This window comes from Cryptotermes secundus, unplaced genomic scaffold (assembly GCF_002891405.2).
Source record: "Cryptotermes secundus unplaced genomic scaffold, Csec_1.0 scaffold26, whole genome shotgun sequence".
NCBI lineage: Eukaryota > Metazoa > Arthropoda > Insecta > Blattodea > Kalotermitidae > Cryptotermes > Cryptotermes secundus.
The window spans coordinates 1,669,814-1,692,663 of NW_019743656.1; the positions used below are offsets into that span (position 1 = coordinate 1,669,814).

At 38.8% G+C, this 22,850-nt stretch overlaps 2 protein-coding genes across 6 annotated transcripts in view; both read right to left on the bottom strand.

The window, feature by feature from the left end:
* Positions 1-1,685: 1,685 nt before the first annotated feature.
* LOC111874217 (STAGA complex 65 subunit gamma) lies at positions 1,686-13,451 on the bottom strand. 4 transcript variants are annotated; one of them, XM_023869536.2, is made up of 11 exons: positions 13,366-13,449; positions 13,128-13,271; positions 10,451-10,612; positions 9,791-9,896; positions 7,291-7,412; positions 7,089-7,198; positions 6,437-6,558; positions 5,269-5,453; positions 4,701-4,844; positions 4,400-4,541; positions 1,686-2,255 (listed from the first exon to the last, which is right to left on the bottom strand). In XM_023869536.2, the coding sequence occupies exons 3-11, from the start codon at positions 10,609-10,611 to the stop codon at positions 2,199-2,201; spliced, it is 1,149 nt and encodes a 382-aa protein (XP_023725304.1). In that variant the 5' UTR covers position 10,612; positions 13,128-13,271; positions 13,366-13,449; the 3' UTR covers positions 1,686-2,198. The 4 variants fall into 4 exon arrangements, with proteins under 4 accessions (XP_023725304.1, XP_023725303.1, XP_023725305.1 ...); XM_023869535.2 differs by lacking the exon at positions 13,128-13,271 and having other exon boundaries at positions 13,366-13,451; XM_023869537.2 differs by lacking the exon at positions 13,128-13,271 and having other exon boundaries at positions 1,686-2,397; positions 13,366-13,451.
* Positions 13,452-15,170: 1,719 nt separating this feature from the next.
* Positions 15,171-22,850, bottom strand: part of LOC111874154 (patatin-like phospholipase domain-containing protein 2) — a 67,149-nt gene continuing 59,469 nt past the window's right edge. For both annotated transcript variants that reach the window (XM_023869400.2, XM_023869399.2), the window contains exons 9-12: positions 21,967-22,054; positions 20,402-20,585; positions 20,037-20,175; positions 15,171-18,416 (exon numbers count right to left, since the gene is read on the bottom strand). In XM_023869400.2, the coding sequence (XP_023725168.1) occupies positions 18,130-18,416; positions 20,037-20,175; positions 20,402-20,585; positions 21,967-22,054 (698 nt within the window). In that variant the 3' untranslated portion in view covers positions 15,171-18,129. The remainder of the gene's footprint in view (positions 18,417-20,036; positions 20,176-20,401; positions 20,586-21,966; positions 22,055-22,850) is intronic.

Sequence of the window (22,850 nt, forward strand, 5' to 3'; positions counted from 1 at the left end):
CGAAGAAAGTGACACTAATGCAGGTTTTCTCCGAGTACTTTGGTTTCCCATACCAATCATCATTCCACCAACGGCTCCACAATCACCATCATCTGGGGCTGGTACAATAGGCCACAGTACCAAGTGGATTGTCTCGACTCCACTAAGAACAGTAATAAAAAAAAGTATGGTATGAAAAATTGTTTGTTGAAACAGAAAAGTAACCCAAATTAAATTAGCTTTTCATGTGGTGTACCTAGAATTAAATATATGCAGAGTGTAATGCGTCAGAAAAATTTCATAAGATAAAACACAGCATTCAGAATTCTGAAATGTTATGTGGGAATTATTGAAAACCTAATTTACTGTACCTGCTGAAGATACGTTTTTGCCACTATGTGTAAAACAGCTCCAAAGCATGATGTCACTCTCCCATCGATATGACACATGCGTATCCCAAGGACATGAAAACACATGGGATTGCATTGCCCTTCTTGCTGAGGATAAGTTGCATGGCATTTCAAGCACAATTTTCCATTTCACAATGTGAAATTTATACCCATAGTCATGAAGAAGTTATGCTGCACACTGCAATTTTTGATGCCAGTACTCTCAGATCACTACTTTCTGCCTACATTTTCAAGGTAGGCTTTATTGTGAAGACAGGAACAGCAATTAAATAAAATTATATTCTTTTATTCGGTGTTAGTTGTATTGAGTAAATACATATTTTGTTATAATTTAATGTTTACTAAATTATTCTGTATCACCATTAACACTGAGAAAACTAAGTGTATGTTGCTCTCATCACCAGAATGCTGAGCAAAATCATGATGAAAGATTAACAGATGTTTTGAAAATGTGGCACAGTTCAAATATTTGGGAATGAGAGTAACAAATCAAAACTTAATTCAGGAGGAAATTAAGAGGAAAATGAATGTGGTTATTGCTTGCTACCATTCAGTCCACAGCCTTTTGTATTCTCATCTGGTCTAAAAACATAAAACTATAATTCTGTCTGTGGTTCTGTGTGGGTGTGAAACTTGGTCTCTGACATTAAGGGAGGAACATAGACTAAGGGTGTTTGAGAACAGGGTGCTGAGAAGAATATTTGGACCGAAGAGAGATGAAGTGATGGGAGACTGGAGAAAATTGCATAATGAGGAGGTTCATAACTTGTACTCTTCACCCAGTATAATTAGAATGATCAAGTCAAGGAGGNTGAGATGGGCAGGGCATGAAGCCCAAATGGGGAAGAAGAGAAATGCATATAGGATATTGGTGGCAATGCCAGAAGGAAAGAGACCACTAGGCTGACTAAGATGAAGGTGGATGGATAATATTACAATGGATCTTATAGAGACAGATTGGGGTTGTATGGACTGGACTAATTTGGCTCAGGATAAAGACCAGTGGAGCGCTCTTGTAAACACAGAAATGAACCTTCGGGTTCCAAAAAATACTGGGAAGTTCTTGAGTAGCTGCACAATAGGCAGCTTTCCAAGAAGGGTTCAGCTTCATAAAATTAATATTATCATGTATTACTATGGTATACAGCCCACTGTGAAATCTCATTTTTCTTTCCTGTTATTATGTTCACATAACAGTCCAAATATTCCCTCAGAATTCCTGGGTTTTTGGTCTTTGTCCATCATCTAGTATTCTAAAAACTAGAGAACACAACATTTCAGAAACTGGATCTGTCTGTCCTCACCTGAGGAAGAAAAGAAATCCAGTTTCCAATATGTTGTGTTCTCTAGTTTTTAGAATACTGGATGATAGATAAAGTCCAATAACATGGTAATTCTGAGCGTTATACACCATCGTGAGAACCTGTTAGAATCTACCAGTATTCCCACTGTAGACACACATCCAAAGGTTTTGAACAATCTGTGACTTAGGCCAACTCTGACATGTCCTACTGAGTAGGAACCTTTTCTTCCTTAAATCTGACAGAAATAGTTTCAGTTGCAAAAGCACCATGTCTGGGGGAACTCAATATGATGGCTAATGTCCCATTTTACCACTCCATCAGTAGATATATTTAGACTTAACAAGATTCCACTTCTCTCAGATTCGTTATATTGATTTGAAACATGTCTGGTGTAGGAAAAACTTCCAATGGCTACCATAATATCATGTAAAATCTGTTTTACTGAGAAAATTTCTTGAACATGATTGGTACTTTTGGTAAGACCATGCACCAGCCTGTGATATTCTCATGACAGAGGAACTTGCTTGCTGACTTGCATCCCATGAGCTGGTAACAAACAAACTTGTAAAGGAAGCAACAAACAACTATGATGCATCACCTCAGAACTTGTACATTAAATTAGTTCCCACACATGTTGACAGAAGAAGAAATATTCACTTAATATCCTTTGATTTTAAGAATACTTCATTTGGTTTGCCAGAAGCCTGCAAAAAAGAAAACAAATATTATACACTGTAATGCATGAACTCAAAAGTTACAAGCATACAAAATTTAAAAAGTAGCAAGAGTGAAAATATTTACTCCAAACTGGCATACATACACAAGGGTGAGTCAAATGAAGACCTTAAATTTGTAATAAAAAATCGAAATTTCGTGCCATTATCCTGTAAGTTGGTAAGCGTGCAGAAGGGCCTGTAGGTTGCAGCATAGTGCAGATGCACGAACACCGTCACAGCACCAGTATAAGATGGCTGCCCCACTTGAGACTTGCACCAGGGAAGAACAGCGTTCTGTTATTCGGTTTTTGTGTAGTGAAGGTGTGAAACCTATTGAAATTTATCAAAGAATGAAGTTTCAGTATGGTGATGCATGTTTGTCACAGCAGCAAGTGTACGAATGGAGTAGGAAGTTTGCAAATGGTGTGACTTCAGTGGAAGATGCTCCTTGTCTGGGTCAGGCACATTGAGTTGTGACTCCAGAGAACACTGCAGCAGTTGAAGCCATAAAAAGTAAAAAGTAAAGCTATCCCTGTAACAGGCCATGAAGGCTCATAGGGTTGTGAGATGTTGAGGGTCCCACATTATCTAGACAAGCAGTTGAAGCCATAGTGAGGGAAAACTGCCGAGTGACAGTGAATGAAATTGCAGCAAGTTTAAACATTAGTCATGGTTCAGCACACCACATTGTGCACAATGTGCTCCAGTTTCACAAAGTGTCTGCAAGATGGGTGCCACAGCAGCTGACTCCTGAATTGAAAGACTGATGTATTGATGCTTGTAAAGAACTTCTGTGGCGCTATGAACGAGAAGGTGATGACTTCCTTGCAAGAATCGTTACTGGGGACGAAACCTGGGTTCACTTCCACCAACTGGAAACGAAGAGAGTGAGCAAGGAATGATGCCATTCCTCATCTCCAAAACCGAAGAAGTTTCGAACACAACTGTCAGCAGGGAAGGTTATGCTGACTCTCTTTTGGGATGAAAAAGGCATCATCTTGGAGCATTACACACCTAGAGGGACCACTGTCACCAGTGCATCATACTCAGATCTCCCAAAAAATCATCTTCAGCCTGCAATCAAATCAAAGCGATGTGGATTGCTGTCTACAGGTATCCTTTTTGCAACATGACAATGCAAGGCTCCATACTGCCCGTACAACAGTTGTGACAATCAATAACCTGCATTTTGAGTGTATTCCTCATCTGGCATGCTCACCAGACCTTGCCCCAAGTGATTTCCATATGTTTGGACCACTCAAAGAAGCAATGGGAGGAAAGACATTCCATTCTGATGGAGAGGTACGCCACGCGGTGCATGAGTGGTTGTGCGGACTACCGAAAGAATTTTTTTCTAAAGGAAATCATGCACTTTGTAAGCGCTGGAGGACTTGCATTGAGCGTGGGGGAGATTATGTTGAAAAGTGATACAGCTTTGTACTACTTGTGCACAATAAATAATAATCAAAAAAATATTTATGGTTTTCATTGACTCGCCTACGTATATTTTCCAGAGTTATTACATGAACACATTAATATAGGGTGCATAATCATGGACACGGACCAAGCGAAGTATCAGTGGGCTAAGAGCAGAACTTTTAACAATTACAGAAGGAAAACCCAGAGTCAGAAATGAAAGAATTTTGATACTTTGGAAGACTTGCAATTTGTGAAGTTCTCACAGCAGTAACTATGAAGATTACTACCTTCTGGAATGTCATGCTGCATAGTACTGATGGTTTCCAAATAATGTCCTCAAAAACATCGGTAATGATCTGCCAGACTGCATGGCCTAACATCCCAGACCACAGTACTCGTAATCTTCCAAGCTAAACCTTGACAATTTTTAGTGTAGTCTTCCAATATGAAATTTCAGCAAAATCTGTTTACCACTTTCAGAATCATAATATGCAGACCAGATGAATGGACTGAACAATGCAAGTCACATTTCCCAAGTAATGAAAGAAATATAATTTTAAATGGAAGTTACCTTCTTCTTCTTTCTGTTCTTGTTTGAGCATCCGGCCGATGTGACTTGCTGACAGGAATCAGATGATACTCTCTGGAGAATCACTTGCTGAGCAGGTGAATCACTGACATTTATTTCCTCTTCTGGTTCAAGATTTTGTAATCTGCAACCAACGTATTCCCAGCTGTACAAATACACTGGGTACAGAGCTTAAATATGTTGACGACAGCTGTCATCTGGCATGTGACACCATGTAGGTTGGTACATCATTACTGAAATTTCAAAGGAAAGGAAGGGATGAAATGGATGTTGTTATACTTACTGTTCATCTTGCTCCAAGCTATGCAACATCTGGAAGCCTGGTTCAAGTGACGGCTGTAATTCATCTGCTGAGTAACCATCACCTAATGCTGGGAAATGAATCTCTGGAACATCTTCTTCATTCACAGTCTCACTGGATCCACATCTGAGAAAGGACAAGAACTTGCTTGATAGCTCAGTACACATAGTGGCTAAGCTGGAGGGGTGAGTAAGGAATCAGGGTTTCAGTTCTCTACAGACATCAGATATTTACTATTCTCCAGACTGGCTCTGTGGACCATCCAGCTTATCCAGTTAGGGCCAAAGGCAACATGTTTCATCGCCACAGTGGCATCTTCAGGCTCCAGTACTCAATTACAAGGCATATAAATTGCTCAATTTTAATTTGGAATTTGCTCATTGGATTGTTTGACAAGTGGCAGTATAAAAATGTGATTATAGAGAACAAGTGAATAAAAAATAACATATGGAAAACATGCAAACCAGATAACCTACAGAAAATAATCGGAACTGATTATATAATACAAGTATGTGAAGGTGACAAAGGCTAAAATCTCTAAGAAGTATACCTGATAATCTGGCAATCATTGGCAGGCCTCAGAGCTGGCAATGCAAGACTAGCATATTCATCATGTAGCCTGTTACATTCCCGTAACATCCGCTCATGATATTTCAGCACTCTCATCTGATAAAACACATGTAGGTTTCTTACACTTCCTACCCCCATCTCATAAAATACACGTTCCATGGCATCCTATAAGAACATGGAACATTAATATCACATTCTAAACACTACATTAAACCAAATACAAATTAAAGACAAGAAAATCGATAAATACAAAATAGAAATGGTAAAAGCTGTGTAACGCACAGTTTTCTACATAAATGATGTTATCTGCATATCTGTAATATTATGGAAGTATATAAAAACTGCAACACTGAAGTTAATTAAGCACCTACAAATTGGCTTTTATGATAATTAAACAGTGATATTATTTTTAAATCTATTCATTCTGGTCTGTCACACTAGTACACTAATTTACAGAATAAGTGTTAACACCGTCCAGTATGATTCAATTTGTAAATATTACCTTTACATGTTTTGGTCAGCTGACCATCTTTAAAAGGCCTAAAATCAACATGTTCGGGAACTACTATTACAAAGTTCATAATACATATATATTTATTATGATCTTTTTAATAGCAGTTCCTGAACATATTGATCTTATGCCTTCTGAAGATGGTAAACTGACTGAAACACATAAAGGCAACATATATCTACAAACTGAATCACAATGGATGGTGTTAAGAAGTATTCTATAATTTAGTGATATTATTTTCTATTAGAAACTTCTCTGTCATCTCACTGCTTCTGATTTTAAGAAATTATATTCAGTTCTACTTATACTCGGATAAATATTACATCTCTATAAATATTTTAGCTGAAAGAAATGGCACTTAAAAGACTGAGGTAGAGATTTAACAGTAAATGGCACTGGAAAATGCCCAGAAACATGAAGCCACTGCATTACTAAAGGTCTTTTTAGCGAAATATTAAAATCAGCCCTCCCTTGCAACAACATAGGCCAGCCACTGAAGTGCCGTCACCGAACAGGAAGACCAGGCCAGTCATCCACAAGCCTTGTGTCATTGAACAAAGGGAATGCCAATGGACTAATATGGAATACAGAAATGCAAACATTAGCAGACCCCAACTCACATGCTTGTCTTACATACCGGAAACCCTGCAGAACCAGATACACTCTCCTGATCCACTGCAACCCTAAGAAGATGAGTAAATTTTTGGATGTATTCCTCAGTCACATCTGTCATGGTGTCTAAAACACACTGAGAGGCATCTGTCAACATAAAAAATACAGCTTAAAACTTACACATTTATTTTTATTTTTCACACAATATGCATTCTTCACATGTTAAAAAAATGCTATATGTGGAGGTCATGTCTGATTCCATCTATCTGTGACCTAGTAACAATGCCTACAGTACTAGCAGACTGTCTTAAAATATGATATGGGAGACTTTCACTAAAAGTCATCATGTAAATTCCAAATTTCAGTCATGTTTATTCATAACATTGCCTGGTTTATGTGAGGCAATAAATGAATTTTTCCATGCATTTCACAGACCAGTTCACACACTTTGTTAAAATTCAACATGGAAGATTTCCATCAAAGTTCAAAGTTGTTGCACATTTCCAATTTTCTGACATACTGATCCACAATAAAGCCCACTTTATATATGGCTGTAAATGGAATTTCCCCATGTATCTCATTAACCCTTCCACACATTTTTTCCAAATTTCTGAGGCAGCAGCCTTCACAATTACTGTTGTGAGAACTAAAAAATCTCACGAACTGAATCAACTTACTATCATATCCTATATGAGCGAATAATGTTGCAACTGATTTTCGTAGGATCTTCTTTGCAGAGTTGGAACTCAGTCTTGGAGGTGGTGATCCTTGCCCTTCAGAGAATGTGCTGAAAGAAAATTTGTAACATGCAACTCCCTCTTTCCTACAGATATATAAATTTCTTTTTGTGACAACATAACATTCCTACCTTCTTCTTACCTAAACTTCTTTTCCATATACCTTAAGGGGAAGTTATATTCATAACTCTGAATTCTTTCAGGCTTCTCTGGAACTGGGGGAGCTGGAGGAAGAGGTTTTGGTACTTCAGAGTCACTTTCATTCTGTATTTAAGAAAACAGGAGCAATATATGAGGCACCAAAAACATTCAATATGTCACATTACTTGGTCCTATATGAAAATCTAACATAAACTTTTGGTCTAAATTATAGAATAAAAATGTAAATGTTCGTTTGAGTCTTACCGAAGATCTCCGAAACTTCTTCACCGATCACTTCAAAATTTTGACACAACATTGCATTCGAACACGCGCGTGTTTTTGTGTGCCTATTATGTAGATGTCACACCCATGACAAGTAAAAACTGGTAAAAACCTGCCACATGTTCCGAATCCAGCAGTCATTTCAATTGTAACGCTAGAAGAGTTAGCGTATACTTCCATGGGAACGCAATAACAGTTTGCCGTTGCTAGCATTTCCTAAGCAACAGATGAAACTAATTCTTCAATAAGGTATTCCCTATCGCGTCCGAGCGCTGGCTATATGTATAAGAGAGTTTAGCTCCGGCGACTGTTATAAGAGAGTTTAGCTCCGGCGACTGTTCAGTATCACGAGTGTCTCGAGTATCACGAGGTCACAAGTATTCCGAGATTCCGAGTGAAATCACAGCATCTGCCGAGGTATAAATAGCCCACCTTGGACAAGAAGCAGTCAGTCTCGGGGCAGATGCCAAGGGATACGGAAGAGAGCCTGGAGGTAAGCGCCGAAGGAGTTAGTCTTGGGATAGCCAATGCCGAATATAAACAGTTTCGATTTATTTTCATTTTGATTTAATTTTTCGTGTGACACTGCCTTGGAATTGGGCTTTGTCGTTTTCATCTGTCTATCTATCTTATATAAATAAAAATGTAAATGTTCGTTTTCTCTTATCGAAGAACCATGGAAACGCAATAACAGTGGGCCGTTGCTAACAATAGATTGTGCCCTCTATTGCGTCCAAAACCAGGTTATAATAGTCCAGCTCCGAAGAGTTTTAAATAAAAATGTAAATGTTCGTTTTCTCTTATCGAAGATCTCCGAAAGTTCTTCACCGATCGCTTCGAAATCCAGCAGTCGTTTTAACAGTGACGCTAGAACAGCGTATACTTCCATTGAAACACAATAACAGTGGCCCATTGCTAGCATTTTTTTCTTCATCAGTGCAATCGATCTGCTTTAGTTCATTCAAATAATGCCTCGCAGAAGATCAAACTTGGGTCGTCGTACTCGCGGAGAGGAAGCAATGTGTCGAGTAATTGCAAATCAAACTGGGGAAGAACGGGCAGACTGAGCCACAGCAAGGTGTGGCCGGGCACAGCTAGTTATAGAATAAATTCTGATTCTTTCACTACAAGATTTTCATCCAACAACAAATGGCTATCAAAGTCAATAAAAATATCACAAACAACTTCTGGAATGTGAAGTCATGTAGTGTGGTAGATCTTCTTATATGATGCAGAGGAATGCACTGGCTCCATCTTCAGGGTAGATTAGTAACTTCTACTACTTTTCTACCTTGAAGGCGAAGACAGTACATTGCTCTGAAATACTGGTAATGATCTACCAGACTACGCGATGTCTCATCCCAGAAAACATTAATTTTCATAGTTACTGATATAAGAACCTCGTGTCATGCACATTAATATTCAGCACTGTGGGGAAGTAGGCCTATTAAGCCTCAATGGACTCCACAGAGACATTATTGAAAGGCTGGAAGATGATCAGAGGGTTAAGAAATTCCAAATCTTTTACAGATCCCAAAGGTTTATTATCATGTCTGCAAGAGTCCATACCACAGGATCCTGAGCAGATGACTCTAATCCACATCTCACACCTTATTTCGTTAACATACATATTAAACTTATCTCCCATCTATACCAAAGGCTTCTACATGGTCCCTTATCTTTAGATTTCTTGACTATATTTTGTAAATTTCACCTATCTTCCAAACCTGCTACATGATCCCCACTCATCTTGCCCTTCGTTACTTTTTTTGTCCCAGTAATATCTGGCAGAGATCACAAATTTCATTATGCAGTTTTCTCCATCCTCATGTTACTTCCTCTCTCTCAGCTTCAAATATTCTTCGCACCCTGTTCTCAGACACCCTCAATCTGCATTCTTACTTGAGAGTAAGAAACCAAGTTTCACACCCATAAAAAAAAATAAAACTATACTTCTGTACATTTTTAGACAACAGATGGGAACTCAAACGATTCCAAACTAAAATGTGGCAAAGAATTTCCTGAATTAATCTCATCTTAATTTTTTCATGAATGAAATTTTGATGATGTATTTTTGTTCCCAAATATTTGAAATTAGTAACAATTTTCAAAAAATTTTCTGTGAGTTATTGAATATCATACGCAATTATGAAGTTTGAAAATCCATTGCTTAACACTCTGCAATCAACAAAATATCTTAAAATTATAAAAAAACTTACACTCTGTTCTGCCAGTCTGATCAAACTTTGTAATGTTTTACAGTGCTGTAACAACTGAACTGTATGTAACACAGTGCTGTCCATTGAGGTGCACTCCTGTGGAACCCTGATAAAGAAGAACATTTAACATCAGAGATTCAAAACGTATGAATACATTCCAGTAAGACGATATGCTGAAAAGCAACTTCATTTCGCATACAATTCAATGAACAAGTTTGCTCAAACATGACCATGTCAGAGTTGCACTCAGGTTTGAAGAAGGGGCACGCGGTAGCGTAGTTGGTGGAGAGGCTATGCTACAAGCCGGAAGGTCAGGGGTTCAAGTCCCAATGAGGTCACTGGATTTTTTTCAGTTGACCTAATCCTTCCAGCAGCACTAGGCCCTGGGGTTTACTCAGCCTCTAACAGAAATGAGTACCAGGAATTAATTAAATAATTTTCCTGGGGAGTAAAGTGCGGCCAGCGCATAAGGCTGACAACCTTACCGCCATCTTTGAGCCAACTGTCTAGATAGTGTGGGACCCTCAACACCTCACAACCCTATGGGTCTTCATGGCGTGTTACAGGGACACTTCACTTTTTTGTTCCATGAAGATTTATAAAATGTGTATAAATTGTATTTTATTCTACAAAAAAAGAGAAAAAATATTCTCTACTTACTCAAACAAGCTGTCCTCTTGCTTACATGGCTGATGAAGCTTAAATGGGTCAGGTTTCATAGCCTTGAGAATGAGCAAGTTTCTGAGTTCCACTGGTATTGTGTCTGCACCAATATTCTGTGACTCAGGCATTTCTCCCCAGTGCACTGCGACATGTTCCATTCTGTAATTCATAAATGACATGAAGATTGAGATCCTTTAGGTGGTCATGGCATAATCTTGTAGAAAATCGCTGACATTTTGAAGAAACCTGATGCATCCATCTTCAGGGTAGAAGAGTATGTTGAGTTGATATAGATACAAGAAAAACATGGACCTTGGCCAAGGCTCTGACTGAAGAACTGGTACAAGGGCAGAGTAAAGAATATTAGACAATTAATGGGGCTATTTCCTAAGAGCACCAGGAGGGGGGAAAATAACGCTTCTGCCCTGAAGATGCAGCAGCAGGCTCTTCTAAAATGTCAGTATGTGTCAGCCATAAAACATAGTTATCACTAGGGGCCGGATTTTGATGACCTGAAAATATTTAAAAAATGACCTATAAAATGACTGAAAAAATCCAGAAAACTGACCTAAAGGAGAAAGGGAAAGAACACTTCACTTCCATATTATTCAGATTGAAGAAAACATATGAAGAAAAAATCCCTAAAATGGCCAAAAATGACAAGAAATACCCTTAAAAGTCCAAAAATTTGCTAAAAAAATTACCCCTCAAATGAAAAAATTACCTTAAAACTAAAAATGTAAAAAAAATTACCTATAAAATTTATATTTCTGTAACCAGCAGCTCATATCCGAGATTTATATATTTAAGAGCATCGCATAGGATACAAGGAAAAAAAGATGATGTCATAAAAATCTGGGCCCTGTTATCACACTCCAAATGGAAATAGGCTTCATAGTCACCACCATGAGAGTAAACCTCACATAAATAACACGTGTCAATAGTACAGAACACAGAATGCAGATACACTCAGTTAGTGATATAACTTAAAAAAAAAACTCCATGGTTTTAGTCCACAAGAGAACTATACCCACTGAGCGACCGCTGCTTGTCAGTGAAGATAGTACCAAGTATAGCGGATAGAGGGTGTCACATGGTCAGCACAATGAATCCCCATGACCGTTATTTTCGGTTTTCTAGACTGGAGTCTCTATTTCCTTGAAATAGCTCCTCAATTATCCTCATGAGACTGAGTGGATCCCCTTCCAGACCCATTACTTCTCAGAAAATCTGGTAGCGCCAGGAAGTGAACTCAGATCTCTGTATCTACAGCCAGAAACTCTGACCACTAACCCAGAGAGCAGAACTGATTCCTTTGGTTTCAGATTTGTGCAGTGACAGGTCACAATTATAACAAATGGACTGGTGTAAGGGATAGGACACTTCTCTCTCAAGGTCACTTCTAATTTTATGTCAAACTCTGTGCTAGCAATGCACCTGTAATTTCATAAAATCTACATGCTTGTGTAATCATTCCAAATATTACAGTTCAGGAATGCCTCATAAAATATGAAAAGCCTTCTTTGGACCCTGGAAACCATTTTGTCCAGCTATGGAAAATTATAAAATAACCTAACTTCATGAAGCCAAGCTCTCCTTGGGAAGCTGCCAGTTGTGTAACTACTCAAGAACTTCCCAGTATTTTATGGAACCCGAAGGTTCATTAGTGTTTACAAGAGCGCTCCAATGGTCTTTATCCTGAGCCAGATTAGTTCAGTCCATCTGTCTCTAAGATACATTGTAATATTATACACCCACCTTCATTTTAGTCAGCCTAGTGGTCTCTTTGCTTCTGGCTTTCCCACCAATATCCTATATGCATTTCACTTCTCCCCATTTGGCCTACATGCCCTGCCCATCTTGTCCCCTTGACTTGATCATTATAATTATACTTGGCGAAGCGTAAAAGTTATGAAGCTCCTTATTATGCAGTTACCCCAATCTCCTACCATTCCATCCCTCTTTGGTCAAAATATTCTCCTCAGCACCCTGTTCTCAAAAATCCTCACTCCATATACATCCCTTAAAGTCAGAGACCAAGTTTCATGCCCATACAGAGCCACAAGCAAAATTATAGTTCTGTTATTCTAATTTTTACATTTATAGACAGCAAATTAAAAGACAAAAGGTTCTGGGCTGCATCATAGCAAGTATTGCCTGAATTCGATCTCCTCTTAATTTCCTCCTGGATCAAATTTTGATTTGTTACTGTTGTTTCCAAAAATTTGAACTGTGCCACATTTTCAAAGCATCTGCTAGTTATCTTTATGTCACGATTTTGCCCTGAATTCTGGCGATGAGACAGCAACATATACTTGGTTTTCTCTGCATTTACTTCTAAACCGACTTCCTTACTAGTATCAATTATTGTTTCTGTGTTTGTCTTTATGACAATAAAATAATCATCATATAAAAATATAAAATCTCCCTGCATGATTTTATTTACACTAAAGGACATTAAATGCAGCAAATAATTCAATTTAGGACAATGACCGAAGGGCTGCAGGTGGCCTATTTGTATTATTGATCAATCACATAACCTTTTAAGTACCATGCGTGTAAATTTTACACATTACTATATTGGCATCTCTTTACGCCTCAACGTTACTTTCCTATCACCACGCAATTTCTTGTGTGAATTTACAAAATCTCTTACTTAAACGTGTAAGAATACCTTCCAATCAAACAATACCCGACTGTTTCTTAATATTTCAGGTATTCACAACCCTTCTGTTTCAACTCTGACATTTGTACTTCGGACTTTCACGGTCTTCAAATTAGAACTACTGTTTCAAACTCAGGAATCCTATACCAGCTCCTGTAAAAACATTTCAGAGCGGATTTTTTTTCTATTCATGCAGACAAATGGAACTCTGAAGGTTTGAACAAAGCATTACAAAAACTCATATCACCTTCGTTGCGAGTCTATTTACATCATTTACGTACACACGCAAACCACAACATCAACAATCAACTTGCGCATTGATACATTCAAGCACTCAACAGACACACAAGCTATCAGGGTAACCAATAGCACAAAATTAAACGTCTTTGCGTTCAAGCGGAGATTTAATCCTACTTCGTCAAGGATTGTTAGTTGTTACTTGAAAATCCGTCGTCATATTCTGTAGTGTAAGCAACTAAATTACTTTTCTATTCTTATATTGCAGGAAGCATTTTTCTTCAACATTCCGGTATGAATTTACCAAATTACACGGGGTCACCTACAGGCATAAAACAATTTTCATAACTATTGAGGCTGCATGAAATTATTTAAACATACGGAACAATTTGAAATATCAAAGGTCCTATCTTCTGTGATTTAATACCATGTAGTTAGTCCTTTACAAGTCAACCACTACAGGGAGGCCCAAACAAATGTACCCTTTTGATAGTCAATATCTTTGGAACAAAATGACATGTAGTTACAATTCTTGCGCGGTAGTGTAGTGTAATGTTTTCTCAACAGATGGCGAAGGTCACATGAGTCACGTCAGTGTCGTGCCGCGTTCGCGCTGCAAGCAGAAGACAGCAGCAACAATGGTTGAAAGGTTGTCCTTTGAGCAACGCAAGGCTGTATTGAAGTGGTACTGGAAGTACGAAAACATTAAAGAGGTACAACGACAATGGCAGAATGAGTTTGCAACTCAGCGACCAACACGTCGAACAATTGTCCGTATTCGGGATAAATTTGAAGCCGACGGCACTGTTCATGATGTGCATAACCAAAGAACTAAGCGACCTCGGATAGTAACAAGTCCAGCTTCCAGTGCTGTGATGTTGCAACACTTTATACGATCACCGCAAAAATCTTTGAATCAGTGTGCACGCGAAAGTGGGGTAAATCGATCAAGTGTACGGCGAATTCTGAAGGCTGCAAAGTGTAAAGTGTACATTCCAAGGCTGCTGCACGCTATGAACGAGGACGACCCGGATCGAAGGCTTGAATACTGCGAGTGGTTCGCGAGGATGAGGAGTGTGCAGGAAAAGTTATGTGGTCTGACAAGGCGCAATTCAAAATGAAAGGTACTGTTAACCGCCACAATTGTGTGTATTGGGCTCCAGTAAGTCCACACGTTCACGTGGGCAAGGAAGTGAATCTACCGGGTGTTAATGTGTGGTGTGGTCTGTCATTGCACGGTTTGATTGGTCTCGATATGCTACTGAGTATGCACCACGGTATCCAGACCTAACACCTGTCGACTTCTACCCATGGGGAACCTTGAAGGATGAAGAAACCATCGAAGCGTCGTGTGCATCGATCACACCCATCACACCTGACACACTGACAGCCGTAGTTCGCTCAGCAGTTCGGCGGCATCGACGTTGTTTAGTCACTGATGGCAGTCACTTTGAACGCGTACAATGACTCTCTCCGCACAAGAATTGTAACTACATGTCATTTTGTTCAAAAGATAGAGTACTTTTTTGGACCCCTCTGTATTTCAGAGGAATGCCCATTTTCATGCTTGAAGCATAAGCCATACAAGAGACCAACATGTAGCAATTACAAATATCAATAATATTAAGTTTCAACTTACAAGAAAGTTACATTATCAGCAAATTGTTACAAAACATGGCGTTGCAAGTCCTTACTGTTTCAATCAGAAGGGCTCAGTCACATTTCTCTGGGCTTACCTTGTATCCACACATATCAAGGGAACTAGACACCACTGCTGGACAACATCAAAACAGGTACCATGTGAAAATGCTCATGTACAAAATAGATAATTTATTTAATCACAATTCAACTATACATAATATACATACAAAAATAATACTATAAATAGGTGTGACAGTTCCCAGTGCATTATTTTGCTGTGGAAAGATGATCCTGGATGAAGTTATCTTCAATCTATAATGACAGGTTTTTATTGCTCTACAACATGGCCACTTGAGAAACCAAATAAATAGTTATCAGTCATATACCTTCAAAAGATACTTGAAACAAGTACAAGCACATTAAATTTGTCTAACTGGCCTCCATTTTATCATGTAACCATCACATATCACAAAATGTCCAAATTTTTATACATATTTTCAAGTAGAGAAATGATTAAACATAACATTTTTAAGATGTTAACAAAATTCAAGTTCATCTCTATGTGATTTTCATGTGATAGCAAATATTCCTTTTTTCTTTTGTCCTAGTGCAGCAAATGCTGAAACCACATATTAAATGCAAATTTGTGTATATACAAGAAATTGGGACACTAAAAGAGAAAAAGATTATGTAAGCATAAATGTTCTGTTGTGTTTGTTATGGCTTTACTATAGGAACTACAGTTAATATGCAGGTATGTCATGCTAACTACATTTTCAGATTAATTCTTATCCAATAACTGACTGAAATGTAGTGTCAAAACGTTCAAGAATTACATTTTCCAAATTAAAAAAAGGAAAATCTGATGCAGATATAGTATGGCAGACATAGATAGAAAAAATCTTCCTCATAATTAAAAAGAAAATATAGAAGTAATGTTACTGGATGTACAGCCTGTGTTTATGGAAGAACTCTGTTTTGTTCCCAAATGGCATAAGCAAACCCTTGAGAATTCAGAGAAAAGCAGCATTTTAATACTACACATCAGCAATTAAACATGAAAATTTGGCTTTGTATTATGGGGTTTCTGGACTTTGTCCATTGTCTAGCAGCATTCCAAAGAGAAAATGATGCATCAGAAACTGCTTCCATTTACATTCTCAGATATGAAGCTGGGGATGTCATTAATCACTGGACTCTGATGGAAACAATTGAATACTTGCATATCAATTTTTTTCACCTGACAATGGAAACATAGTTTCCAGAACATGAATATTAAATGATGGACAGAGTTTGGAAACCCCCTAACACAATGTAACATACCACTATAATAACCCCTTATAATTCGTTTAGGACAATTTAAATTTAATAAAAACCTACAAAATAGTTATTTCATATTTTAACATATTATTTACAATATAAATACAATTTTTACTTCATGTGTATATATATATATATATATATATATCAATAAAAATAATATATAAATTAACACTGAGTACACAAACAAGACACGAGGTCTTAAACGTTTACACTAGAAAATTAGGAAGACCTCTCCACCCTACAGCAGCCGCACTGACAAGTTTCAAAGTTTTAAAACTCATCTTGTAAAAACTAATCATTACAGGAGGGGGGGCTTGAGCTTTAAGGAAGCTTGGTTTTCTGCACTGTTTACGGTTACTGTAAAATTATAATCCCTAAACAGATGACGAGCTCTGTAAGATCTTAAGCAGATTCAGTCTTATGCCGCCCATACACAGATGAGCGTGGCTCGCGAGCCCGGCTCGGATTAATTTCACCACACACGAGTATGGCAACCTATGCACGGATAAGTCTGGCTCATTGGAACCTGAGCCGAGTCAGACTCGCAAGCCAGACTCGTATGTGTATGGGCTCCCTTACTGACAGCACATTCCTTCAACCTGGCTTCTCGTCAATGTTTAAGAGGTAAAGCTGTCCCTGACTAATTACGCACTATGCCATGAAGGCCTATGGGTGAGTTGATGCATATATCCACATTTCCTCATACTCAGCATTGGTTGGAAGTGAGTGGAGAGTTTGAAGCCCTCACCACTTTACCCCCATGGAAACAGTCCCCAGTACACATAGATTAGGAGGCTGGGTGGGCCCCCAGATCCAGTCTGGATGATGTGGAGAAGAGAAAACTCTTGACCCTACTGAGACTCGAACTCCGACACCTCCATTGTCCAACTCATAGCCAGTCACTATACCAACTGCGCTAGCCCAGCTCCTCTCATCAGTGTTGCCACATTTAAAGATAAAATGTCATTCACCCAGCTCATGTAAACTCACAAGACTGACCAAACACAGATTAATATTAAGTAATGCCCAAAAACAGAACAAGATAGCATGGACATGTTTAAAAAATGACCAAAGACACAATTATAAACGTTATGAAAATTAAACTAAAAGGAAAATGCCCAAGAGGGAACAGATTAGGAAATATATCACACAGAATAAAGAAAGCATATGGGAGGAAACTGGGGAGGTGCAGCTCTGGGAAGACAGAGATAGATGGAGAGGCCTGATTGCGAAATGCCCACAGAAGAGGCACCATCGAAGGAAGATTAATAATAATGAGCAGGGGGAGGAGATCCAGATTTTAGCATGATATTGTGATGCTTCTAGGTGTTTGATTTCAATTTCCTGATTCACTGTGACCAATCTTAAATGGGCTTTATGTACACATGTTGAGGTTTTGTGGGTTAAGACACTGCAGAGTGTGGTAAAGGGGTACCATCTAATAGGAACATATTGCTCCCATTTTCAGTGTAGAAGTCTTCTGCCCTGTCTGTCTGCAACACTGGTACACATCTGCAGTACTAAATGATATATGCCAGAGCACCATTACATAATCAACAGCAGGAAAACCTCAGATTTTATACTGGCCCTATGTAGTGCAAAACTTTCTAGAGGGCCTGAACTACCTCAAAAAGGAAATTGGTCATGTTTATTTATGGTTACAGACCATCTTGAGGCTCTATTTCTGAGGTATATATCACATATCTTTGATTTGTTCTATACATCAAACCTTCCCACCTCTTGGTGGAAACTGCAGTTCTCAGCCATCATAGGTGCAAATATCCCCCTTGAGAGGATGAGATACAGCAGTTCATACAAGGTTGCTCATTATGACATATGAGGGCTTTCTTTGTAGGGGCTGATCACCAAGTTCATCATCAGTGCGCTGGTCAGACTCTGGCAGAGAATTTGGTGAAAGACTAAATGCCTCCTTCATGTTATTCAACTTTTCTGCAGACAGTTTCCTATAAGTTTCAGGACTATTCCATTCGCTTTCAGGGTCTGAGAAGATATTTCTTGAATCGGCACCATCAACATTGCCTTCCTCCACTGAAACATCAGACATTCGCAGCTCATCTTCCCCATAATATAGATCATCTGTAACAGTACAGAAAAAAATTAATCTCGCTTAAAAGTAACTCACATTTGAAGAGTATAGGTCTTCCAGGTTGTGACATTGTGTAGTTCTGAGACAGCCTATTTCTGAGGAACACAATGCCATCATCTTCAAGGTCAAAAAGTAAGCCATGCAAGAAACCAGCAGAAGACTGTGCCAAGTTGGGCCCGTCTCTCAGACTTACAACCAACAATACTATATTTTTCATAGTTACCACTGCAGGAACTTCAAATCCAACTTACCAGTTAACTTCTACTACCACTACCAGTATTGTAGCTTCACAAAAGAAGAATATTCTTGAACTATAATAGCTTTTCAGGCAGATTAATGTCTGTCAAGCTTGGACTAGAACTCAGGGCACAAACAGACTCTGCCCAAAGATCTCAATCATTTATGAATCTGGTCCCAGTTCATTCTTCAACATATTTTATTATGAAACATTTACAAACTCCATGGAGCTGAAAGGCTATTATGTCCTCAGAGATTTCAGAAATTTGAAGACTCATTATCATGTTTCCAAGAATCTCAAGCTGATCCACACATCACACTTCTTTAAGATTTACTTTTAATATTATTCTCTTACTTACAGATAGATGTTCCAAGTGGTCTCTTTGTTGCAGTATTCAGACTAAAATTCTGCATCCATTTCTCATGTTAGCTACATGTCCTGCCTATCTCATGCTCCCTTGTTCGGCCACCCTAATCGTATCCAGTGAAAAGTATAAATTGTGAACCTCCTACTGATTACACAATTTTTTCCATCCTGCTGTTACTTCCTCCCTCTTACATCCATTTATTCTCCTCAGCACCCTGTTCTCCAACACCCTCACTCAAGCTGGTGAGGAAGATGATATGTCAAGTCCATATCTGCTCCTACACCAAGGATTAGGCCCCAAGGCCTGTTGCAGATCCACAAGTTTGGTTCTGCCATTCAAACCCGTGTAAAAGAATAAAAAGGTAATACATTTTATTAACCCTTTCAAACCCAAAATGCATAACTGTGAGTGACAGTGCTGAAAAAGAAAACAGGGAAGGAGGAAGAAAGAGGCAGGGGAGGAAAAGATAAGATGATAATAATAATGACTATGTGTGTGCAAATATGTGGGTTATTTTATGATGTTACTATCTGAACTACTGTACATAGCTTCAGGTAGTAGGTTGATTACAGAATAATGAATTGGAACGGATTTGAAAGTAGGTGATCACAGCCTTATAGAGGTATGATAGCCCAGCAACTCTCCAGGGGAACTGAGGAAAATCATAAAAATCTCAAGATAACCAGTATCCCATCTGCCATTTGAACCGAGCGCCTCCCAAATACAAGTGCAGAGCATTGCTGCTAGATGAACTTGGCCTGATGAAGATAACATGAAGTAAGGGAAAGTGAAGGGGCTGGAAGAGGAGAAGAAATATAAGAAGTTAGAGAACAGAGATAATAATAAAAGGGTGAAGGGAAAAGAAGAGGACAGCAGTCAAGAAAAAGAGAAGACTTCTTCCTGATGCACTGTATCTCAAAGGGTTCAGGAACTTATCACAAACCCACCAAAGTACCATCACAATATGAAAAATAGTTAATCTGGTGATGTCACTGTGATACTGACCTTCTGTTTGCATGACATGTTGTGAGAGCCACTCATCATCATCATCAAATTCCAGTTGAATATTGTTTTCGCATTCTTCTGGTGATAGCACAATGCTGGAATCTGCGTCCGTTACATCAACTATCTCTGTTACTTTAACCTGCAACACAAATTGTAGACAAGAGTTTATAGAGTAGTGCAGGAATTGTCACGCACATACTGAGATTCTGTTGGTTCAAGCTGACAGTGCAATAGTTTGCATATGATTAGTAACTGGCAATATCCCACAACTCTCAGCTTTAGTCCACAGTCCTAAAGATGAGACTGACAAGAAGGGACACACAGAGGGGGAGACAAAAATAAACATTTTGCTCAAAGAACTGTACCTTGTTGTTCTCATCCATATAATAAAAAGCCATCACAGTATCATGATGTGCTGTCTCTTGCAAAATGTGTTCAAATGTGTCGTCTTCCACCTGTGCCCCACGATCAGTGTAATTCACGGTAAGGCTTGGCTGTCTTGACAGTGTTGGTGGCAATTTCCGTACATTTGTTGTTTCAGATGGATTTCTAATGGAGACACAAACAAAACAGATTAGAACATATTTATCTTTGAATTATGTCATATAGATTTATTAGTAGTCATATGCAGTAACACATTTGAGCCCCTATGTGACTAGGCATCCCACCCATGACAACCCTAAACACACCAGAAGCTGTGTGGCTATCCAGCACTGCAATGTGCGAAGTGTTAAAATGGAAATTTTAAATGACCTAAATTTGGTGATCCTGAAGTCATCTTATGATAGTGCCCTTATTTATTATTAAGAAAAAAAATCTTTCCTCTGTTACCAGCCAAGTTCTGGCTCAGGGATGAATCCCTCAGCTTAAAGGACGAGTCCCTAATAATGTTCTGTCTGGTCAGGGCTATCACACACCTCATGGGATGATGACAGATGAGTATGCAGCGATGGTGGAGCGATGATTTGTAGGGGGAAACTGAAGAAATTTGTGGAGATAAACCTGCTCCAGTGCTATTTCATCTACTACAGATATCACATGAAGTTACATATCCATTTTATCTTTATTACTGAGGCTAATACACCAATCTGACAAAATGATTAATATTTACAGATAAATATAGGCTACTTGAAGGCAGAAAGGGACCCCCTGAGGCTTGGTGTCTCAGCATGGCTAAGCCTCCCTACACCACAGAATACAACTTCTTGTGGTGTTTATTCAATAATCCAAGATTTTTTCCTACACTTGCTGACAACTTCTAATGTTTATTAAATCATTCCTTAACAGATCTTTCAGTAACACATTTAATGACCTTGAAATCCTACTGAAATTCCCAAAAGATAAAAGCTGCCCCTGATGCATAATTACATACAATGCCATAAAGAAGTATGGGGAGTGGAGGTATAGCTCCATGATTTCTTAAAGTGAGCACTAGACAAAGGTGAGGGGGCAGCTTTGTGGCCCAGCTGCTTTATCCCTCATGAAACAGCCCATGATACCTACTGCATACAAGGCTGGATGGGCCTCAGAGCCAGCCTGAATACCGCGGAGGACATGACAGATGAAACAACTTGGAAAAGGTTAAGTCAGACTTATGTGGTAGCACAGGCTTGTTATTAGGACACAGTGGGTTAAAACATTCTACAAAGGAAGGGTTTTATGATAAATACAGACTAAATTTTCTCTTGATCAACAGGAATTTCCTTCTCGTAATCAAGTCAGAAAAGAAGAGTACAGTGTGATTAGGAGAGAGCCCAATTTTTCTGAGGAAAATAATGTCTCTGTTTACAGTAGGTTAAGCAAGAAACAAGAAAGAAGTGACCAGCAGAACCCTTTGTTTCTTACAGACTATATATGGCGTTACAAGCCAGGAGACCATACTTGTATTATAGGAATACAAAAATCACATTATTTAAATGAAGTCACTCACCTTTCATCAAGATTGAGTGTGAAGTTAATATTCATCTTATTCTTCACAGCAACAGGAGTGTCCTCAGTGCTCTCTATGTCATATTTGGCTGTAATAAAACAGACCAAAATTTAACCTAAAGCTAAAACACAACTGAATAATAAAAGCAATTTCAGTCACACTGTCATCTCAATACTTTCAGCTAAATATATATATTGTAACGTGTTAGACACTGAAGACGCCGTTCGGATTGTTAATTGGTTTATTTAACAACCTACAAGTATCGGCTACAATTGATTTAACACTGTTGCAGGGTTTCACACTTTATAACCCTATTCGCAATAATCTCTTCACTCTGCGGGGTTTCACACTTTATAACCCTATTCACAATAATCTGTTCACTCTATCTTCAGTAGTCTACACGTATTCACAGTACGGGAGCTATATAAGTGTCACTGTATTACACACTCCCAATTATTACTCAGTTATCACGAACTATCACTGATTATCACATACGTGTCCGGTGCTTCTTTCCACAACTGCTGCTATACTCCAACTGTGTTGCTCCAGCTCACACACTAACTCGTCCACTGCTGACTTGAGAACTCACTTCGGCGGCTGATACACCTTTAACTTGTTCACTGCTGACTTGAGAACTGTCTTCGGTCGCTGGTACACTTTTAACTGACTTCGGCGGCTGTGTAGTTCTCTTATATAGTCGCAGTGTTTGCCTGTTACATAATCGGTACCGCTGTTGCCTGACGCTGTGTTGACAGCGGCGTTGTGTGCCATGTCACAGTGCGGAGGGGGGGGGGCGGAGCGCTGACTCACCCGCCACGTCACTGCTGGGGGAGGGAGGGGGTGTCCTCCATTGCGCAACATGTCACAATATGTATAGGATCCCC

Bases quoted from the DNA above. Each gene is read 5' to 3' on its own strand.
- LOC111874217 (XM_023869535.2), bottom strand. From the start codon at position 10,611: ATGGAACATGTCGCAGTGCACTGGGGAGAAATGCCTGAGTCACAGAAT. The intron at 6,559-7,088 runs GTAAGTTGATTC...TTATGTTGACAG, and splicing joins CGCTCATATAGGATATGATA to ATGCCTCTCAGTGTGTTTTA. The intron at 4,845-5,268 runs GTATACTTCTTA...GTCCTTTCTCAG, and splicing joins AATGATTGCCAGATTATCAG to ATGTGGATCCAGTGAGACTG.